The sequence below is a fragment of the Thalia democratica genome, chromosome 4, assembly GCF_965202585.1.
Source record: "Thalia democratica chromosome 4, ktThaDemo2.hap1.1, whole genome shotgun sequence".
NCBI classification, from domain to species: domain Eukaryota; kingdom Metazoa; phylum Chordata; class Thaliacea; order Salpida; family Salpidae; genus Thalia; species Thalia democratica.
In genome coordinates, this window is record NC_139168.1 from 38,626,302 (window position 1) to 38,646,193 (window position 19,892).

General features: G+C 24.7%; 1 protein-coding gene across 1 annotated transcript; it reads left to right on the plus strand.

Annotated features, from left to right (window-relative positions):
• The first annotated feature begins 4,967 nt into the window (after nucleotides 1-4,967).
• Nucleotides 4,968-10,542, plus strand: LOC145834090 (carbonic anhydrase 14-like). The gene is made up of 8 exons (XM_082941432.1): nucleotides 4,968-5,033; nucleotides 5,300-5,335; nucleotides 5,568-5,741; nucleotides 6,632-6,696; nucleotides 8,205-8,381; nucleotides 8,533-8,684; nucleotides 9,314-9,395; nucleotides 10,113-10,542. The coding sequence occupies exons 1-8, from the start codon at nucleotides 4,997-4,999 to the stop codon at nucleotides 10,326-10,328; spliced, it is 939 nt and encodes a 312-aa protein (XP_082797558.1). The 5' UTR covers nucleotides 4,968-4,996; the 3' UTR covers nucleotides 10,329-10,542.
• The last annotated feature ends 9,350 nt before the right edge of the window (nucleotides 10,543-19,892 follow it).

Consider the following 19,892-nt stretch of genomic DNA (forward strand, 5'->3'; position numbering starts at 1 on the left):
ATGTTATGCAAATATATAGAAATATAAGAATGTTAAAAACAAAAAACAAACTATAAAAACAGAAAATATTTTGATAGTTATTATATAAAAAAATTTGTTTTTTATTTATTATTTTATAATGGTAAAGTAAACAATTACTACTACTATAATTATAAGTATACAGAATATTGTCAAGTTAAGTTTTTTAATAAACCTAATACTTCAAGGAAAAGGTATAGTTTAAATCGTAAAAATACCGTCAAGTAAAAAAAAATTAATGTAAAATACTTTACTTAACTTTTTACTTATACTTTTGTTTACTTAATTGAGACTTAGACCATTTAGTATTTTATTAATTTTTTTTTTGTGGTATCAAAACATTTAAAATAGTTTTTAGTATAAAAACGTTTTAGCTATCAAAGTTATCAAATCTCAAAACATAAATGAACAAATAAATGTTTTTAGACTATATAAACTAATCAATAAGTTATTATACAGCAGTAAATAGTTGCCAACAAATAACTAATATATGTTTAAACAAAATTTGGAGACAGAAATTCATTTTGCAATTTATTTCTTCTTAACTTAAAATTATCGATCTATGCTTATTCTAAACATATTTGAGTAAAACGGTAGACTTAATAAAATTGTAAGATTACGCATCACAATAGGTAAATAAAATTATATGTACAATACTATTATAAAGTAATTTCGAAACTATCAACTAAAAACTTAACACGTAATATGTATCATTAAAGTGTTTTAGAATCTTTATTTATTAAAACTACTAAGCCAAGTTTATGCAAACAAAATTTTTTTTATAAATCTAATTTGTTCAAATTATTGTAATTTTGTTACTAAGTTTCGTTTTTGTTGTTTAACTTTAAAGAAAGTTTAAATAAGTTTATTTGCTCTTAACAAAATTGCTATTAATGCTTTCATTTTCTAGTACTTTAGCTTTATACTTTAAGTTTTGTTAAATGAGTTTTCTTTTTTATATATTTTTACGCCGTATAAAATCTTTTTAAAGCTGGCATCAACGTAAAATTATAATTTATTTTTTATAAATTGTCTTAACTTTATAGTTTGTTTAGTATCTGATAGTTTAGTCTTGTGCTTTTAAGTTTCTCATTAATAGTTTCAAAATTAATTTTAAATAGTATTGTACATATAACTTTATTTACCTATTATGATTTATGACGCGTAATCTTACAATTTTATTAAGTTTACTGTTTTACACAAATATGTTTAGTTATCTACATGAATTTTTGATAAGCGTAGATCGAAAAATTTTAAGTTAACAAAAAATAAATTGCAAAATGAATTTCTGTCTCCAATTTTTATTTAAAGTTATTACCGAAAAGAAGTTACTTAATATATGGTTCGGAAACACACAAAGAGTCAAACAAAAAACTTTTCCATAACTTTTAAACAAAGATAAAGAAATCAAAACATAGTAACAAATTTGATTCGTTATTTTAAGTCAAAATTAAAACAAGCTACATACGTGTATGAATTTCTGATAGCACTCGAATACTTTATTACCATAAATAATTATTTTGTTAGCTTTTACTTGTTATCTGAACAGTAATTGGTACTTGTATGATTTAAGATTAGATCTGTAATGGTTTTTTGCCTAAAGGCTACTGAAACTCTTTTTAAACGTAGATACACTTATTTGTTTAAACAAAATTCTTTTTTTTATAACAGTTACTATTTTATGTTTAGAATATTAATGTTGAACATTTTACATCGACACATTTTATAAACTTTGATAAACAAAAATTTACCTACAGTTATCATTACTTTTTTTAATTTTTACGAACTTTTAGACTAAATAGAGACCATTTTTGATTAGAATTATTATTATTTTATTTTTTTAACCTTTGGTTTATACAAACATTTTCTAAACTTAAACAACTTTTTTTGGCTATACTACGTACTACTTCATTAAAATTAATGAGTTTTAAAGTTTTGTATACTAGTAAAAAATTAACTCAGTTTTTTTAAACAAAGCAAAAAATAATAGTATGCTAATAGTACATTCAAAATTCACATTGTATATTGATAAACTTTAAGCATTGAAAACAATCTTTTATACATATTTTTTTGCATTTATATATCATTTATGTAAACTAGATAAACTGTTAGGCTGTTGATCTTTTTTTTTTTTTGTCTAAAAACCTGTCCAAAATAATTTTACAGAAAAACTATGTTTCTATAATAAAGTTAAATTGTATACCATTTTTCTACAGCATTTATCTAAAGTTCAAAAAAGTTTTTTTCGACTGTGTTTTTAAGATATATACACGTGTATACACCATTTCAGGCCATAAAAAGCGAAATTTGAATTATTCTCAATCGTACCGTAATAACACGTGGTACAACCATTTCCAAAAAGCGATGAAGATGAACTATTTTTACAATGCTTTTTAATTTAAATTGAAGAGTACAGCCTTTAATATTTTTTATCTACCACAAATTCGACTTTAACGTAAAATACAAAATCAAAAATTATATAATTTAAGTTTTTTCATAAAGATTTTTTTTTACTTTAAACAAAACTAAAACTTCAAAACAAACAAAAAAATTTCTCATGATTAAAAAAAAAGTTTCAATATGTAATAAGCTTACAAATTTTATCAAGCTCTGTAAGACATATCTACAAAAGTTTAACAAATTTTTATGTAGTGTAGTAAGATGTTAAACTTGACTTATAAAACTTAAACATTTTGCCATGACTTTCTGAAAATTAAAAGGTAAAGTTTTGTTTTATAAATAAATATTTATTACACAAAATATATTTTAATGAAACTAGTTTAAGAATAACATATTATATTAGAAAATAAAATTTATAAGTTTGTTTCATATAAATAACAATCGAAAGCAAACAGTAATGAAATAAAATTCATTTTTAACAATGTACATTTGTACTTGTTTTAAATGTAAGTATATAATATGTTATTTAATAAAATGTTTAATAATATATATTAACACATATATTTTCTATATTTTATTCCATTAGTAGTTTGTTTTGAAAAATTTTTACTGTTTTCAAAGTACAAAACTAATCTAAAAACTTATAAAATTAATTTGAAAATGTTTTATTATCAAAATAACTGCTTTTAAACAGCATTTTTTGGTTAACTTTATTAGTAGGTAAATATTAGACTGCAGTTTTTTTTTTTTTTTAATTCACAAAATTGTTTCAATTTATAAAAAAATTAATAGTTTTTTATGACATTTTTTGATTTATCTACTTAGATTTAACAACAAAAGCTTTCAAGGAAAACCAACTAATAAATTGCACTCACGTTGTTTACTTGTGTTTACGTTTGAACTTTAAACAAGCTATTTGAAGTTTGCATGTGTATTCTTTGTCATTCTTAGAAGAACACTAAATGTTTTTTATTAAATGTAACTTTTATAAATGTAAAATTTTAATGATACAGTTTTATTAACAACATTTGTAAAAAAATTATATATATAAACAAAATTAAAATATTTGTAAAAGTTTTTTTTTTCAAAAAAAATATCTAATTAAACTATGTAATTAAAAACAAATTATTAATTAAGTAAAGTTTCAATTCAATAAAATAAAAAAATAGTTTTTGAGAATTGTTTTTATTTTCATCTAAAGTTTCAAAATTTATCGAAAGCTGGCCTTGCGAAATTTTTGATAGACTTAAACGGTGTATAGCGTGACTGTTATGGTCCAATGAATCGATAGAAAAAGGTAAGTCTTGTTAAATAGATGGACTGCCTGTAAGACACACCCTTGGCAGAAAAGGTACACACTGGTCAAGATGATAGAAATATGAGGAAAAATTTTTCTTAGGATAATATTTGTTATAGTCAACTTATATTTCTTAATTTTATTAGAATGATATTTTTTTTCGATTTAAATTTAAGTTATTTTTAACACCTACAGTATAAATTTATAAACAGATGCTACAATGATACTTAAACTTTTTTAAGTTTAAAAATAACAACAGAAAATACTAAGTAGTTTTTTTAGGTTTATATAAATTATAAAGGACCTTTGTGCCTAACAATTTTCGATTTTTTACTTAACCATTTGTATTGTACATATTTTTCCCATAGCTAAACTCTTTAAAAAAAATAACAGCTTTATTCATAAAATCCTCTTCTTTTTTTATCTTCACTATTTTGCTAACCTTATAAACTATTTTAAACTATAGTAGAATTTATATAAATATAGTAAAACCTTTAAATATTAAAAAATCTAAGTAAAATTATTTATTATATGTAGTTTACATTTTTGTAGAACGGTTTTTCGTGAAAATATTCTGTAATACTTGTATATTTTTATTTTTTTCATTCATTCTACTTAAGCTTATTAAAATAACTATACAGCTTATGTATATTTAGTAACTAATAATAGTGACATTAAACGTTTAAGCCTATTTACATAGGAAACACGTTTGAAAAGTTCTATACTATAACTAACATTACAGCTTAAATTATTCTAAAATATTAGTTTGTTTTGTTCTAAATAACTAGCCACAACAAAAACTATAACCATCTTCGATTATAAGCACGTACTAAAGACCAATAAAAAATAGCTGACTTTTAGATTAAAAAGGCGGGTATTTTCTTCATCAGAAGTAAAGAAAAGGTTAGTAAAGGAAAAAAAAAGGTTACACTACTTTGAATAAGCATAAGTTGCAGGTATAAGGCAGTGGTAGTTTGATGCATTAACTAAAATAACCATGCCTTTAGGCACACATGATAGTGTCAATTGTTATAAAAATGATTTCGTATCGTAACGTTTTCTATTATAAGAGGTCAAGAAATGTAACACCTCTACTTTTTATTGCTTTTGTGATTGATTATGCAAATTCAAGCATACTCTGTTTTGTTGTGAAGTTAATCTTTTAAGCATACAATACTAAAACTATTTTTGTTTTTTGCACAAGTTATACATAAGATTAACAATCAGATATGACAAAATAAAAATTTATTACAGGCATTAGCATTTATTTAATAATAAAAAATGATCAGACTAGTCGTTCTTCTTATTTCTTTTACTGGTATGTTGATAAGTTTTAATTGTTAATAATAAAGATTTTTAGATATTTAGTAGCATTAATTGTTTTTTTTCATTTTTAATAAATTTTTATAAGTTGTCTCGTAGGTACTAAAAGTCTTTAAACCAAATCAAATGTTTTAAAAAACGTTTTAAACATTAGTTTTATGCTTTTTATAACTGGTCAACAAAAATTAAAAATAAGCTTTTTCAATCTACTATTTTCTATGAAAAACTAAGGTATTAAGTCTAACTAATCTTTTATTACAGCGATAAATGCAGCAGAATGGAATTATGCCGATAGAGGTTAATTACGTGTTTCTCAATATTTTTTATAACAATTATAATTCTTTTTATTGTAAACATTTCAATTATTATTGTTGATCTCGATAAAATTTATTTATGTCTTACTTGTTTATACAAGCAAGTTATTTCTAGTAGTACTAATCTTTTTTAGTTTATTTTTGATATTGGATATTTTAAAAAAAGACCATATATAAAATATTAAATTTCTAAGATACTAAACTTTAAAATTTAGGTCCTGAGTTTTGGAACATTGGTGACATATGGCCACTTTGTGCACTTAGAAGGCAATCACCTGTGAATATTGAAATTGGAAATACTGGGTTTAGCAGAGATCTGGAACAAAACTTTGACAAAGACTTACTTGATTTCTCTGCAAATGTAACATACAACAATAACGGACACACTGGTAAGTAATAATAATAACTTGATATCCGATATTAAAGTTTCAAGCCTCTTGCTACAAAAATATTTGTGATTTTATAAAACTTATAAGTGTTTTACGTGAATTAAAGGGACATTACATAAATTTCGCTAAAACATGTGTTAATAAACTAATAAAAATATTTTTAGATAAAACTTAAAAAGACCGTTTTATCTACTAAACAACTTTTGTTAAATGAATATTGTCTCTTAAGACTTAAGTCATGATGTTCTGACTATCTGGAAATTTTTAAAGAATATATTTTTAATTTAGTTAGCACAAAATAGCCTGAAACAATTATAGATAGAGATTAACTTTATTCTGTTTTAAGTTACGTATGCTATTTTATTTTCTGCTTAGTTTTGTTAAATTTAACAAAAAATAACTCTACTATAATAAACATAAATTTTAAAAATTATATGTTGCTAAGTTTTTTGTGATAAAAATATTTTTAAGAACTAAACAATTATTATTGAAATCAAGTGTTTATTTTTACAACCACAAAGTTTAAAAAGGCTTTTACTTTACTTTTTACCCAAACAAATGACATGAACACAATGAAACAATCTTCCAAAATCAACTAATACAAATTCTTTATTTGAATAAGTTTTTGATGGATTTCTCTTTGTTTAGTTATTTTGATAATTTATTATGTCTTGAATTTCTTTTGTTTGATCTTTTAGCAATGATTTTGTTTTGCTAGAAACCTTACTACAAAAAAGTTTGACAACAAATGTTTAATAAGTTTATATATGAAAATATTCCTTCAATATGTTAGAAGTTTTATTAAACTATTATGAAATTAAATTGTTAAGCTAGTACTATATCAAAACATTTATAACATTTTATTTTAATTTTTTCTTCTAAACTTATAGTTGGAATGGGATTTAATGGATGGACACTACCCGTTGGTACTGCCAACTTCACAGATGCTTACAAAGTAAGTCACATACAAACGAATCAATAACACAAAACTAGATTGTTCTAGTTAAGTAAAGCTACCTATTGTGCAAAAGTAAATCACTATTGTTCTGCTTAACTACAAACATATTCTAAAAGTTCTTAAAAAAGTTGTTTCCAGATTAATCTATTTTTCGTAAAAAAATTGATAATTTTTGTCGTGTAATAAAAGGTAGTGGTGTACTACATATTATAATATATAACACTAAACCGGCGAGCCTAATAACAATTTGTACTTATAGGTTCCTGGCTACAGGCTTTACATAAATATTTATTGAAACATTTATGAATTTATAGAAACGGTAATAAAAGCATTACAATTATCCTAACACCTATCATAAAATAACATAAAACTGTTGGCTAATTGAGTATTTTTATTCAATTCCTTTTAAAAATCGCTTAAACACTATGCAAAGATTTTAAATTTAATATCTAAATTTAACAAATTGAAATATGTAATAAATCTATTTTTTCTCTATTTTTTTTTAGTTTAAAAATAATCAGTTTTATAAAAATTGTAATTCTTTTTATTATTTCGCTATTGTAGAAAAGGCTTAATGTTAGTAAAAAAATTGTTTATTATAAAAGTTCAAAGAGAGACAAAAAGTACATCAAAGAAAGTTATATACTTTAATCTCTTCAAGAATTTATCATTGATCGCTGGTAGATTTTTAATGCTTCAAACTAATAAAAGTAAAGTATTTCGTCTTCAACTAATAGTATTAAATTACTAAACTTTTGAGTTTTCACTAAATCATTTTAGTCAAGGTCGTCAAAGAACGAATTTAGTAAAAATAAAGTTACGCCCATTGTGTCGACAAAAATTTATTCTTAAGCTTTTTTAAGCTGCAACGACACAGTAGGCTTGTTATGACAACTTTGTACTCTTATATTAGTTATTAAAAAGTAGTTATGATAAAAAAAAGTTATCTCAATCACAAAGTTAATCAATCAGTTGAACAAGATTAATTTAAATAGTTCAACAGTACTTAGCATTATGATAAATAGCATGAATATATCCTTACCTGTTAAATTTTAATAATTATTAACGACGTTAGAATGATAACAAGTTTACAACTTCTTAAATAAGAGTAATTAAAAGTTTACAGCATAAAACTAAAAACCAATACCTAATTCGTAACTTGACAAAGCAACGTAATACATCTTGTGATACAAAATGTACTACATCTTTAAATTAAACAACCTAAACTTCAAAGGATATACTTTGTTGCAAATCGATAAATTGCGTGTTTAAATTATTTTTAAGTTAAAGTTGAAAGTGTGAAATAATGGTAAACAAATTAAATGTTTTTAAGTTCTATTGATAATCATGTTTAATAGATAAAATCTGTATTTTACAACCTTTTTTATTACGTTCATTTTTTTAGTAAAAAACTCACACTTTTTGTCTACCTAACATTAAAGACTTCAATTGTTAGAGGTTCGAAACCAACATATACAAAATTACAACCCTCCAATTATTTTCAGTGCGTTAATTTGCATCTTCACTGGGGAACAGCGTCATCTGGTGGTAGCGAGCACACTTTCAACAACGAGCAGACTTTTGCCGAACTTCACTTTGTGCACTTCAACACCAAGTACGAAACAATCGGGGGCGCTATCGACAAATCCGACGGACTGGCTGTGCTCGGAGTTATGGTCCAGGTTGGTCTTTTTTTTTTTAAACAATAAGTATTAATGCAAAATTTGGTCATGTGAGTTTGATACTCTAGTAAAGTCTATATTTCATTAAAGTATTATTGTTCTTAAACAAAAGTTCTATGAATGCGTAAGTGATTTTTCTAAATAAAAACAGAAAAGAGGAAACATTGACAACCCCGCTTTCGAGCAACTTTTGACTCCCATCATAAACGGTGAAGTAGTATACAAGGACGATGCGGTTGATATTGCCGGGTTCCAGTTTGGCGACCTGTTCCCTCTTGATTTGTCCGAATACTACAGATATCTGTTAGCTCAACTTTTTAACAAAATCTTGAAATTTATGTTAAGTAAAGCAAAAATAAATGTGTGTGAATTTTATTGATAAAGCATTAAGTTTCGTTATATTAAGTTTAAAAAAAATTGTTGTATGATTAGTATTACTTTTAAAACTGATACTGTTACTATAGTCTAGACTCAATATTTTTATTTTTACTGCTAATAATATTTAAAACAAAAAACTAATTTAAAGTTAGTACATAAAGGTGTGGTTAAATCAGATTGTAGTTAACATTGATTTAATTACATACAGGTGTTGTTTAAATTAGATACATTGTAATTAACACCGACGTTATAAAAAGGATATTCATACAAACTTTTTTAAATCATACTACAATAATTTAAAATTTTTCCTTATTTATAAGCTAGATTCGAATATTTAGTGTCATATATAAAGTATTTCTGGTCTTAAGTTCAAAAAAGTAACTAAACAAGAGGATTTTAAAACTGTTTAGCTTATGTTTAGAGATAAATAATATTCACGTTTAATAAAATAAAAGTTATTTAATGTTAAATTGACAAAATATTTTAACTTAATTTTATTTTATAAACTTTTATGTGCACCATTCTTCTATTAATATTTTTACAAAAACATTCAGCGGCTCATTGACAACACCGGCTTGTTTTGAATCAGTTACATGGACTGTCTTCAACAGAGTCATCTTCATCTCTGAAAGACAAGTTAGTTTTTTTTTGTTAGTCTTTGAAGGGGATTTAAAAGTAAACGTTATTAATTTTTTTAAGTCCGATGGATTTTCACTTTTTACAAATATGAAATGTTATAAACTATACTTGGTACTTCTGGTTTTGAATATTTTCTGAGTTTGTAAGTAGAAACGTGCATAAATTAAAATACTTTATGAATTTTAACCTGCTGATCGTTTAGACAAAGAAAACTTTATGCAATTTAAAAAAGCTTTTATGTAAAAACAAACTGACCATCACCATAAAATTGTTTCAATAGATTTCAAAAATTCAAAGTGTATAAAACAAAAAGTTGTATGCGACCCAAATGTAAAACACTTTTTATTATTTTGTAGTTTAAGTCATTGTGGCTTAATATTTGCATACTAAAATTTTAACGTCCAAAGTTTTTAATACTCAATGAAGTTCTTATAAATTTTATTGGTTTTATTATTAAATATAACTATAATAGTATAGCTATAATAGTTTTATTATTAAATAATAAAAGTACTTCTATCGTTCTTTTCAATAATGCATTTTCTAAAAAACAGAGGTTTTTGTTATTTTGAGGTTTTTTGAACTACAATTTACTTGCTTAGGATTGAAAGTATATGGCAATAAAATATGGTTTAATAAAATACGTGATATCTTTTGAAGAAGAATATAAAACAGTTTTAAAAACATGTTGAGTTTGTAAAAAAAAAACCAAAACAGGCTGAAATTCTATCAACAAGCACATTTGAGTACAAAGAAGATGCTGAGGAAAACCGAGTGATAGAAAACAATTTCAGGCCAATTCAGCCATTGAACGGCAGAAGGGTTTACAGATCTTACCTTGGCAGCTTTGGAAGCGCAGGATCTGTTGTAACAACATCGATTTCCTCAATTGTTCTTCTTGTAATTGCGTCAATTCTTGCCAATGTATACTAATTATTTTCTTAATAAACTGTTTACTCTGTATAATTACGAGTTTAGTTTGTATCTAAGTTTTTTATTAGTAAAGTATTTGTTCACAGAAATTTTCACACTCTTGAGAAAATGATGTTAACTTTTTTATGCTTTTTTATGTGAATATTAAGTAATTTTTTAGGTGAACTTTTCCCTGAAAAGATATCGCCGAAATAAATTTTCATTTTTTTCTAAAGTTATTATATTATTTTTAACTCATTGTTGATATTTTTGTGTAAACTTATACTTAATTTTCGAAATTAATAATCACTTCACTTTATAAAAATAACTGTGTCACGCAAGCTCAAACGATAATAAATATTTTATCAAGATGTTTAAAACAATAAAAAACTAAGTTATCTATAATTATGAAAGTATTTAAAGTATAGTAATTCTTTGTGTGAATGTTGTTTTCTTTACTAAACAAATTTTATAATACTTGCTTTATTACACTTGCTAAGAAATAGATTTTAGAGTATTTAATACAAAAAACAGTATAAAATTATTTTCTGGTGTAAAAGATATGTTTAATAAGCTAGTGCAGACAAAACAATAATTTATCTTTATATCGAAAAAAAGTGTCAAGTGATAACAGATACTTCTAATTTACCTTCTTTATAACTTTTCTAGATAAAATATACATTGGTTTAAAATGTATGAACTTTAAAACCAAATTTTTAATGTAAATAAAATTTCAAAATTTTAATAAACAATTTCAAAGAGCCCAAACAGCAGTACTTGATTATTTGTTTGATTAACAGACATTTTAACATAAATTTCATGTATATTTTACACTAAGGTTAATTAACCGAACACTACTTTTTTTACATTTACATACAAGTATCTTAATTAAATTTCTTGTAATAATTTTTTTTTATTTAAAGTTTTGAAAAATTCTTGACTTTTTGTATAGAAAAAACTTACTACTTTATATTGTTAAGATGTAAAGATATTAACATCTCATTTTTGTATTTTAAAGCGGATGTTGTAAACTGTTTTACGCAGATTTCGTGACGTGCTTCCAGTATTAAAAACAAACATTTTTATTATTTCAAGGAGTTAATTTCATTTCGATGCGTATAAATTTGCGTTTGTCTTTAAAATACGCGTTAGTTGCTTAGTTATTCCGCGGTACGATCAAGTTACGATTAAGTTCAACGTTTAATTGAAGTTTCGAGAATAAAGAAAACGTCTACATCGCGGAGTTGATGTTAGTATTTTATATAACTTAACGATTGTTGATACTTTTTATAGATTTTATTTGTGTCAAATTTATTTATTTTCCAGTGAAGTTACTTCACTAGGATCTTCTGTTAGCAAACAATTAAAACTATATTTTGAACAGTTTTATTTGTGTCGTGATTTAATAGTTTCTTTCTTCAGAACTAAGCATTATTATTGAAAATAAAGTAAATTGCATTTATTCAAAGTGTGTTTTAATCATAACTTAGGAAATAGTTTTGTTACTTATACTGTCAGTACATTATTTACTTCTCGTAAGTATAGCAGTTAGTAAGTTACTGGAGACCACGTAGTTAAGACATAATCATAAACATCATTAAAATAACCCATTTGGTTAACAAGACTTGGGATGCTTAATGTTATACAATTTGTTATAAGTATTTAATTATAGAAAATTTTTAAAAAAGTTCATTAGATTTTTTTTTAATTTTTGAATTTTTCTTTACATCCTATTTTTAGGTTTTATTACAAACTAGTTTTGTTTTTATAAGTGTTAGTTCTTTTTATTCATTATTAGTTTAAATAAGCTGAGTATTTCAGCCTACATTAACGACACTATAGTTTATTAAATTCTAAGATTACTTCGTTTTTTTAGTTACTATTTTATATTTCATATAATGACTTTACAACTTTAATTACTAAAAGTATGTAATTTTTTTTTAATCAAACTTTTAAAGTTAAAAGGAGTAACAAAGTATCTTTGATTACTTTTTAATGTTTGACTTGTATGGTTACCACATACTTATTTTTAAGTTTAAAAACTTTAAGTAGCTTTAAAATCTTTAAGACTTAAACAATAAATCAAAATTTAAAAAACAAAGTTAAGTTTTTGTGGAATAAAGAAACCTCGAAAATTAAATTTAAGAATATTTTTACAAATTTTGCAATTGTAATCTATATATAAACTTAAGTTTCCTTTTTATCTTTTTAAGAAACGGTTAAGAAAAATATGAACAAAATTATTATTATATAACTTTATAGATTTTTCTACAATTTTTAAAAAAACATTCAAGTCTTTCTTATCTAAATCAACTGCTTATCAAAAATAATATTACAAAAACCTAACTATTTTGAATCCAATAAAAAGTGGCTTAGTTATTTATGAAATTAAGTTAACTTTATATATAGGTACACATTTTACTAACTATACTTTGTATGCTTTTATTAAAACTAAGAAAAACCTTGCAAAAAAACTAACCAATCATATTTTATAATAGTTTTTGTATTGCGTTGCAAAAAATTATCAGTACTTAAAGTAAAATTCAGTTTATCTAAAAAGAATAGATCCTTTAAAGCATTTTAAAAAACTTCGAATTAGTTTGACTAAGAGAGACACTGAGCAATTACAAATAAATAAATAATTTAAAGGAGTTTATCTTTGTTATTTATAACAAGTAGATATTTCTAAAACAGTCATGTTCAACTTCTTACTTATCAAAGATTTTAGCGAAAAAAACGTATTGAAAAAAAAATAAAAACTTAAAAAAAAAAGGTTTAAATTTATTTAATAAAATCTTAAGAAGTTTCTATAAACACGCATCTCATAGTTTAAATAGCATTTTTTAACGCTACAACTAAAATTTATAATGTATAACCTCGTTTTGCTGTTTTACAGTTCTGTTGCTTATTAACTTCAGAGAAAGCACGTTTTAAAACTATCTTTAAAATAAGTATTAGGATTTTTTTGTTATACTTGACATTCTATTCAACGGTGCAAAGAACTTTTATACTCTTAAACAATAGTTTTTTTTTTTGAAGTTTTTATCAATAGTTTTTATTGCGTTTAAAAAAAGAAGTTTATATCCTCAGACAAAAACGTTTATCTTTTGTATTTACTATGTTGTATTCATTAGAATTGTTTTCAACTTTACATGTCCAGTCTATATTGCTAAACTGTTTGTATCTTGTTTAAGTATTTAGATTTTTTGTTTTACGCTCTTAATCTAATGTAGAGCAATGGTTCTCAAAGTTTTCACAGAAGCTGTTACACAGAAATTTTAATAAATTGAAAATGTTATCAAAATAAGTGTGTAACATACTTTTTTTGTTTTCAAAGGATAACTTTTGTATTTTTTAAATAGTTTTATTATACTACTTACAAATACAGTAACCTCTCGCTAATATACTCACTTTACTTCAACAGAAAAAGTGCGTAATTAAATGTGAGGTAGCAAATATACCGACTATATTGGTATATTTATTATATATAACATTTACCTACTATATTATTCCGAAAGAAACATAAACTAAAAATAATGAAATACATACAATAAACTTAACTTGTATAAATAGTATAAATTTTCCTAGTTTTTTTTTTGAGAGAGAGTTCTAAAATGCGTTAGTAAACTTAAGTGCGAAACCAAACAAGTGTGTAGATTCGCGAGATGTTACTGTACTAAATAATAAAATAAAAATAAAAAGTGTGCAAACAACATTTTTTGAGTAGTTTACTATGCAAAGTTTTTGAAGTTTTTTTTAGAACAACAGCTATACATAGTAAAATAGGTAACTTCTAGACTGCAGATTGAAAATATAGAAGATCTATGAATAAAGGAGGGTAAGCAATATCTTATACGATAAACACTGAATAACCAGATGTTTTTTTTTCTAAATGACATTGTCTAACTGAATAACTGTCTTTTAGACAGCACTGAACTTCTTCAGATACATGTTCGTTTTTAGAACTACAATATTCACAACAACAATAGTCGGCATTTGTAGAATGTTTTTCATTTCTACTTTTACTTATTTTTTGTTTACATACCCAATTAATTGTTTTAAGTTATTTTTTTGTTATCAGCAAGCTTTGTATTTTTAATCAAAAAACTTATTAAGTTTCAAATCTCAAAAGCAGGACTAAACTTTCACTTAACTCTATATTATGTAATTTTTATTAAATTTTGCCTTAGGTAAGAATGTAAATATTTTCATAATTAGTGTTAATTGTTTCTAAACTTCTTTCGACGTACTTGACAATTCATTATTGAAATCAAAAACATCAAAAGGTGTTTTAATTTTTAACGTATTCTGTTTTCAATAAATGAATTAGTTTTAAACAAACTATGAAGTACTTTTCACATCTTTATTATTGCATAAAATGATATACAGTTGTTTGAAACAAACTGTTTCTAAATTTATATCTATTTGGTATTAAATTCTAACTAAAATTAAAGTTGTTACCATAACTAATTAAATGTAACGTAGAATACTTATTCTATACAATACAAACATAGTTTAAAAGATATACTTAAGGTTTTTCTAATAATCATTTAGACTGAAATGAAGAGATAAAACTTAAAAAAAATAATCGTACTTAAAAAAAAAAAAATTTTTTTTCTTACTATCCGAATTAATTTAGTTTTAATTACAAACTTAATCTTTTTTAAAGCAAACTTACTTTTTTTTATAACGACTTTAAAAAGTTTACTAGAACAAAAATGTTGTTAACTTTATTATCTTTTGGTACTTTTTTACAGACTTTTCTATCATAAATAAGTAACAAAGTACATAGAAAATCCTAGATAAGGTAAAACAAAGAAGTAAATAAATTTTTGCTACAATATCAAACTCTTTTTATATAAAGTTTTACTTAAAAAAGACTTATAAATTTTAATGGATAGATTATGCGTTTTTATTTAAGTTCAACTATTGAGAAATAAGAAATATATTCTTTCAATCTAAGTAATACATTCTTGTATACTTTTTAATTAAAGGTTCATTAAAAATAGACTACTTAATTTCAAGTTTAATTTAGCCAGTTCGTGCAAATAATAATAAAAACGGAGATAAAACTTTATATCAAATTAATTGAAATATATTAAAATTTAAATTAATACGAGTTTTATTTTTGATTCAGTAAAACAAATATAACTTAAATTAAATTTAAAACAGCTAGTTCTTTAAAAAGTAGCCAAAGTTAATACTAAAATCACATGTTTTTTTTATCGATAGATGTATTAAATTATGAATTTTATAATAAAGTTCTGCTTTTAGCCTCTAATGACCTAAGTAAGAACTTTTGAAAATATATACATATTAATATTTAAGTTTTTACGAACTAAACTAGGTTTTTTCAGTTATCTAGTTTATACTCTTTGTAATTAAAGTTGAAATAAACAAAAAAATGCCTAAATGTAAGAAGTTGCAAGAAGTCATATTTTCAGTGGTAGTGTGCTATCAGTTTATTTTTTCTATCTCTAGAATAAATGATTTACTAACTTATTACCTGTGAAGAATACTTAAAGATTTTTTCTTAAAACTTGTTTACTTAAAAAAGATTTTAAAACAGTGAACCTAGTTCATCACATCAAGCGGATGAATGTTTTGCGAACAACGCAATAAAGTGCATAAAATAAAAAATCTACTAAAAAAAATCTAACTCTTTTAACTGTATATTGATCAAAATCAAAAAAAATAAAAAATAGAACAAATAATGTACCACCAAGGTGTATCTAATGAAGTGTTAAGTTAATCGTTAATCACTGAACAGTGGTAAGCTAAAAAACATAGTTCCAGACGCCAAGTAGCTTTTCAATAAGTTTGATAATATAATCGAAAAAGACTATTAGCTATGTAGCATTTCCGAAGTCTAATTCAAGTACCAGAATAAGGAGCATTCTGTCGAAAATTTAAATTTTTAGAACACTAAAAAGCAATTATGTGACATTTTTGGTTAAACTACTATATGACTCGCTCAAAGTTATTAAAATAACTTTTAAGCAAAATTTTTTATTACGTTATTCTAAAAGGATTGCAATATAAAACAAAAGGTAAATCACAAAGTTTAATGAATTTCAAAACTTCCATTTTGACCATCAAAAACAAAAATAAAATTAATAAAATTCCTACGGAATTAGATTCACCGCTTCACAACTAAACTTTTTGATTTTAAAACCATCAGTTTCTAACAAACTAACTTAAGCTAACACATATTTTCTTTAAATACTAAATATACTCTTTCATGACTATTGTACCATTTTGAATTGCGGAATCACACCTGAATTGATCAAATGGCACAAATAAAAAAACGCTAGGCTTGCTCCTCGGATGCTACATTCTCTTCGGATGCCTGGGGAATGTGATCTTTAGATCAACTACTCAACAGATAGCATTTTAAGTTCTATATCATATAAGCTTGCAAAAGTAAAGCACACAAAATGGTAGTGTCTACAAAGATCAAACTTGTTTGAATTTGTCAGGGACATTTCTTAACTCTGTTTAAATTTAAAATCTATTTCAATGGATGGGCTATTGTTGTATGAGATGACTCTTATAGTATCTTATCAATGGTTTATTTTCGCAAGTGTTACACTATTGAATAGCATCTATTAATAAATCATCTAAGGTGTATGATCCAAACATTGACCCTTCAGTTATATTTGATTAAGAAGATAAAAAACTTTTTTACAGCTGTGCACAAAACAACTAAATATACAACATAAATTATCTTGAAAAGAAAAAAAGTATAAAAAGTATATAGAATTATGTTTTATAAACATTGTGAAAAACATTTGTTTTGTCTCAAATTTCAAAAAAAATAATTGTCTGACGAAATTTATATTCATTCAAAATTTATGTCTCAAGGTAAACCAGTTCTTTGACGACATTTTCAATCTTTCAGCTCATTTTAATAACATTTTCAAAAGCTTGAAGCAGTGACATACTTATTTCTATTTTAACAAATTAGTCGCTTCTCGTGTATCAGGAAACTCAATTAATATTCTTAAATCCAGAAAATTTTAAGACAAAATTCTAGCGGTCAAAATAGCAAATAGACAAAAAAATAAAATCGAGCTCTAAAAATTTGGAGTAGTAAAAACAGTTTTACATAGCTTAGCCTCATTATATAACGCACAAAGGTCTGTAGGTGTTAAAATAAAATACGAAGGGTAGAAGAGGTCTAGGCAAATTCATAGTTCGCTTGGTAAAAATTAGTTATCTAACTATTAAATACAAATCACTCAATGTTTTAGGGTTAATAACTACTTACACTAAGTAAAACAAGTGCAAAGCAGGATATATTGTAAGTGAACACTACTACACAACAAACAGAATCTAAACTGAATCTTATACGATAAAAAACATAAACAACTAAAACAAAAACCTACAAAAATTAATAACAGTGTTTTGATACATTTTAGATAATTAAAACTTAAGAAAACAGCCAAGTTTTATCAGAATTTTGCGTGCTTACATGAACGATGTACAAAAAACTGACACTATTTTAAAATGTTAATATTTATTTGTTAATATTTGTTTTGTATAAAAACCATAGGTTCTTTCTCTATCCTTAATTAAAGACTAATTTATTTAATAATAACTTATATCCGCTTACGAATACAAATTATCATTTTATTCCGTACTTAAATAAAATGTTTTTTACCACTGAACTTCCTCAGCAGCTTTATCATACTTCTTAAGTGGGATGTGGTGAATTAAATGCTGTATTAGAGATTGCTCATACTTAGATATCAAAAAAGAAAGTATTGTACAAATATATTAGTAATAATTAAAACTAATTTCTTAGATTTGAATGGACCTTGTCTTAATTTTCGAAGTTGTAAAAGAATCTAATCAAAGAATTGGAACCCATGTCGACATCTGATTCTTCCATGAATCCTTCATCACCTGCTGCTAGGGCATTTCCAGATCCAACACCAATGTTTCCAACGACGGCTTTCAAGTCAAAACCCTTGACAGCCTTGGCAAAAAGATCAGGCCAGTTAGATGTTGACCGAACGTCGACATGAAATACCAATGGTCGTTATAAAAGCATTGACGGCAACGTCCCGGTTATCTGCATAGATACCAACGACTAGCTCATTTACTTGAGCTTAAATGTACAACAGAGTTAAACGCAATAGATAACTGGATTTAAAAAGTTAAAGTGAGCTAAAGCTATTTACACTGTATAATGATGATCATCTAAATAATTCAATAATTTTATTGCCAAAAGGGCATGCTGTACAAATGCTTGACAAGTAGATACCTTATATTTCAGCTTGTGACTAGCAGCTCTTGTAAGAAAATTATGTTTAAAGATTTGCTAGGTTTTGTTTTTCGAATTTTTTTTTTAACTATTTTCTAATTTTATTAAATCGTAAACATATTTGTTATTATTGTAGGCATTTAATTGTGAATAACATTACGTTTTCATGCTTATTTTAAAAGCTTACTGTGATTTAACCCTTTTTTAAATAAAAAATATGTTCGATATAACCACACATTTTTAAAGTAAATGAGTATTTTTGAACAAACTGCTTAGTTAGTAGATACCGAATCACAGCCCAGTAATATAAACAAAACCAATTTAACTAATTCTCAATTACCGCATAAAGTAAGTCATTTTATAATATTGTAACTTAAAAGGATTAGTGTGCATAATCATTACAGAATATTATTATTACAATGTTAAACTATTCCAATAACTGTAAGTATCATTAATACTATTGATTACCACAGAAGTTTTTGTGTTAAAACTTTATTCCGACTAACGGCGTTTAACTGCTCTCAAATAAATTTAAGAACAGATCTACGGAGTCTATAAAATATTAACACACATTAGAAAAAAGCATGTATAATTATGTATAATATTTAGTGCTTTTTTTCTAATGTGTGTTAATATTTTATAGACTCCGTAGATCTGTTCTTAAATTTATTTGAGAGCAGTTAAACGCCGTTAGTCGGAATAAAGTTTTAACACAAAAACTTCTGTGGTAATCAATAGTATTAATGATACTTACAGTTATTGGAATAGTTTAACATTGTAATAATAATATTCTGTAATATTCTGTAATTCCGATAACCTTGCTTATCAGGATCTCTAGGATTTAACGCCTTTTAACTAGTGATGTACTGGACCCGGATCCGGACTTTTTTTCAAATTAGAATCCGGCCGGAACCAGATCTAGACTTTTTTTTCAAATTAGAATCCGGCCGGAACCGGATCCGGACTTTTTTTTCAAATTAGAATCCGGCCGGATCCGGTTATCAGACAAAAATGGCAATATCCGGCCGGACCCGGATAGTGAGTCCGCTACATCACTAGTATAAACTAGCCTGAGTCAGAATGAGGTTTTCAAAAACTGAACAAAAATAACTTTAATCTAATAATAATAATAATAATAAGTAGAACAGCAAGCCACAAAGTTTACAAATTTAGGTGCTATTTACAATTAAAAATCTGAAATTAAGTTCTTGAACAAAATACACTAGAAAATTACAAAATATTGAAAACTGGATCAGCTCAAACTCATTCAAAGTCTAAAAGAAAACTAGCCTGAGTTTTTATAAAAAACTAAACTA

What these genes read in the sequence shown, in the direction of transcription:
- LOC145834090 (XM_082941432.1), top strand. Translation starts at nt 4,997, where the DNA reads ATGATCAGACTAGTCGTTCTTCTTATTTCTTTTACTG. An exon ending in TCTTCTTATTTCTTTTACTG is followed by an intron (nt 5,034 to 5,299) that starts GTATGTTGATAA and finishes CTTTTATTACAG; the next exon opens with CGATAAATGCAGCAGAATGG. An exon ending in ACTTCACAGATGCTTACAAA is followed by an intron (nt 6,697 to 8,204) that starts GTAAGTCACATA and finishes AATTATTTTCAG; the next exon opens with TGCGTTAATTTGCATCTTCA.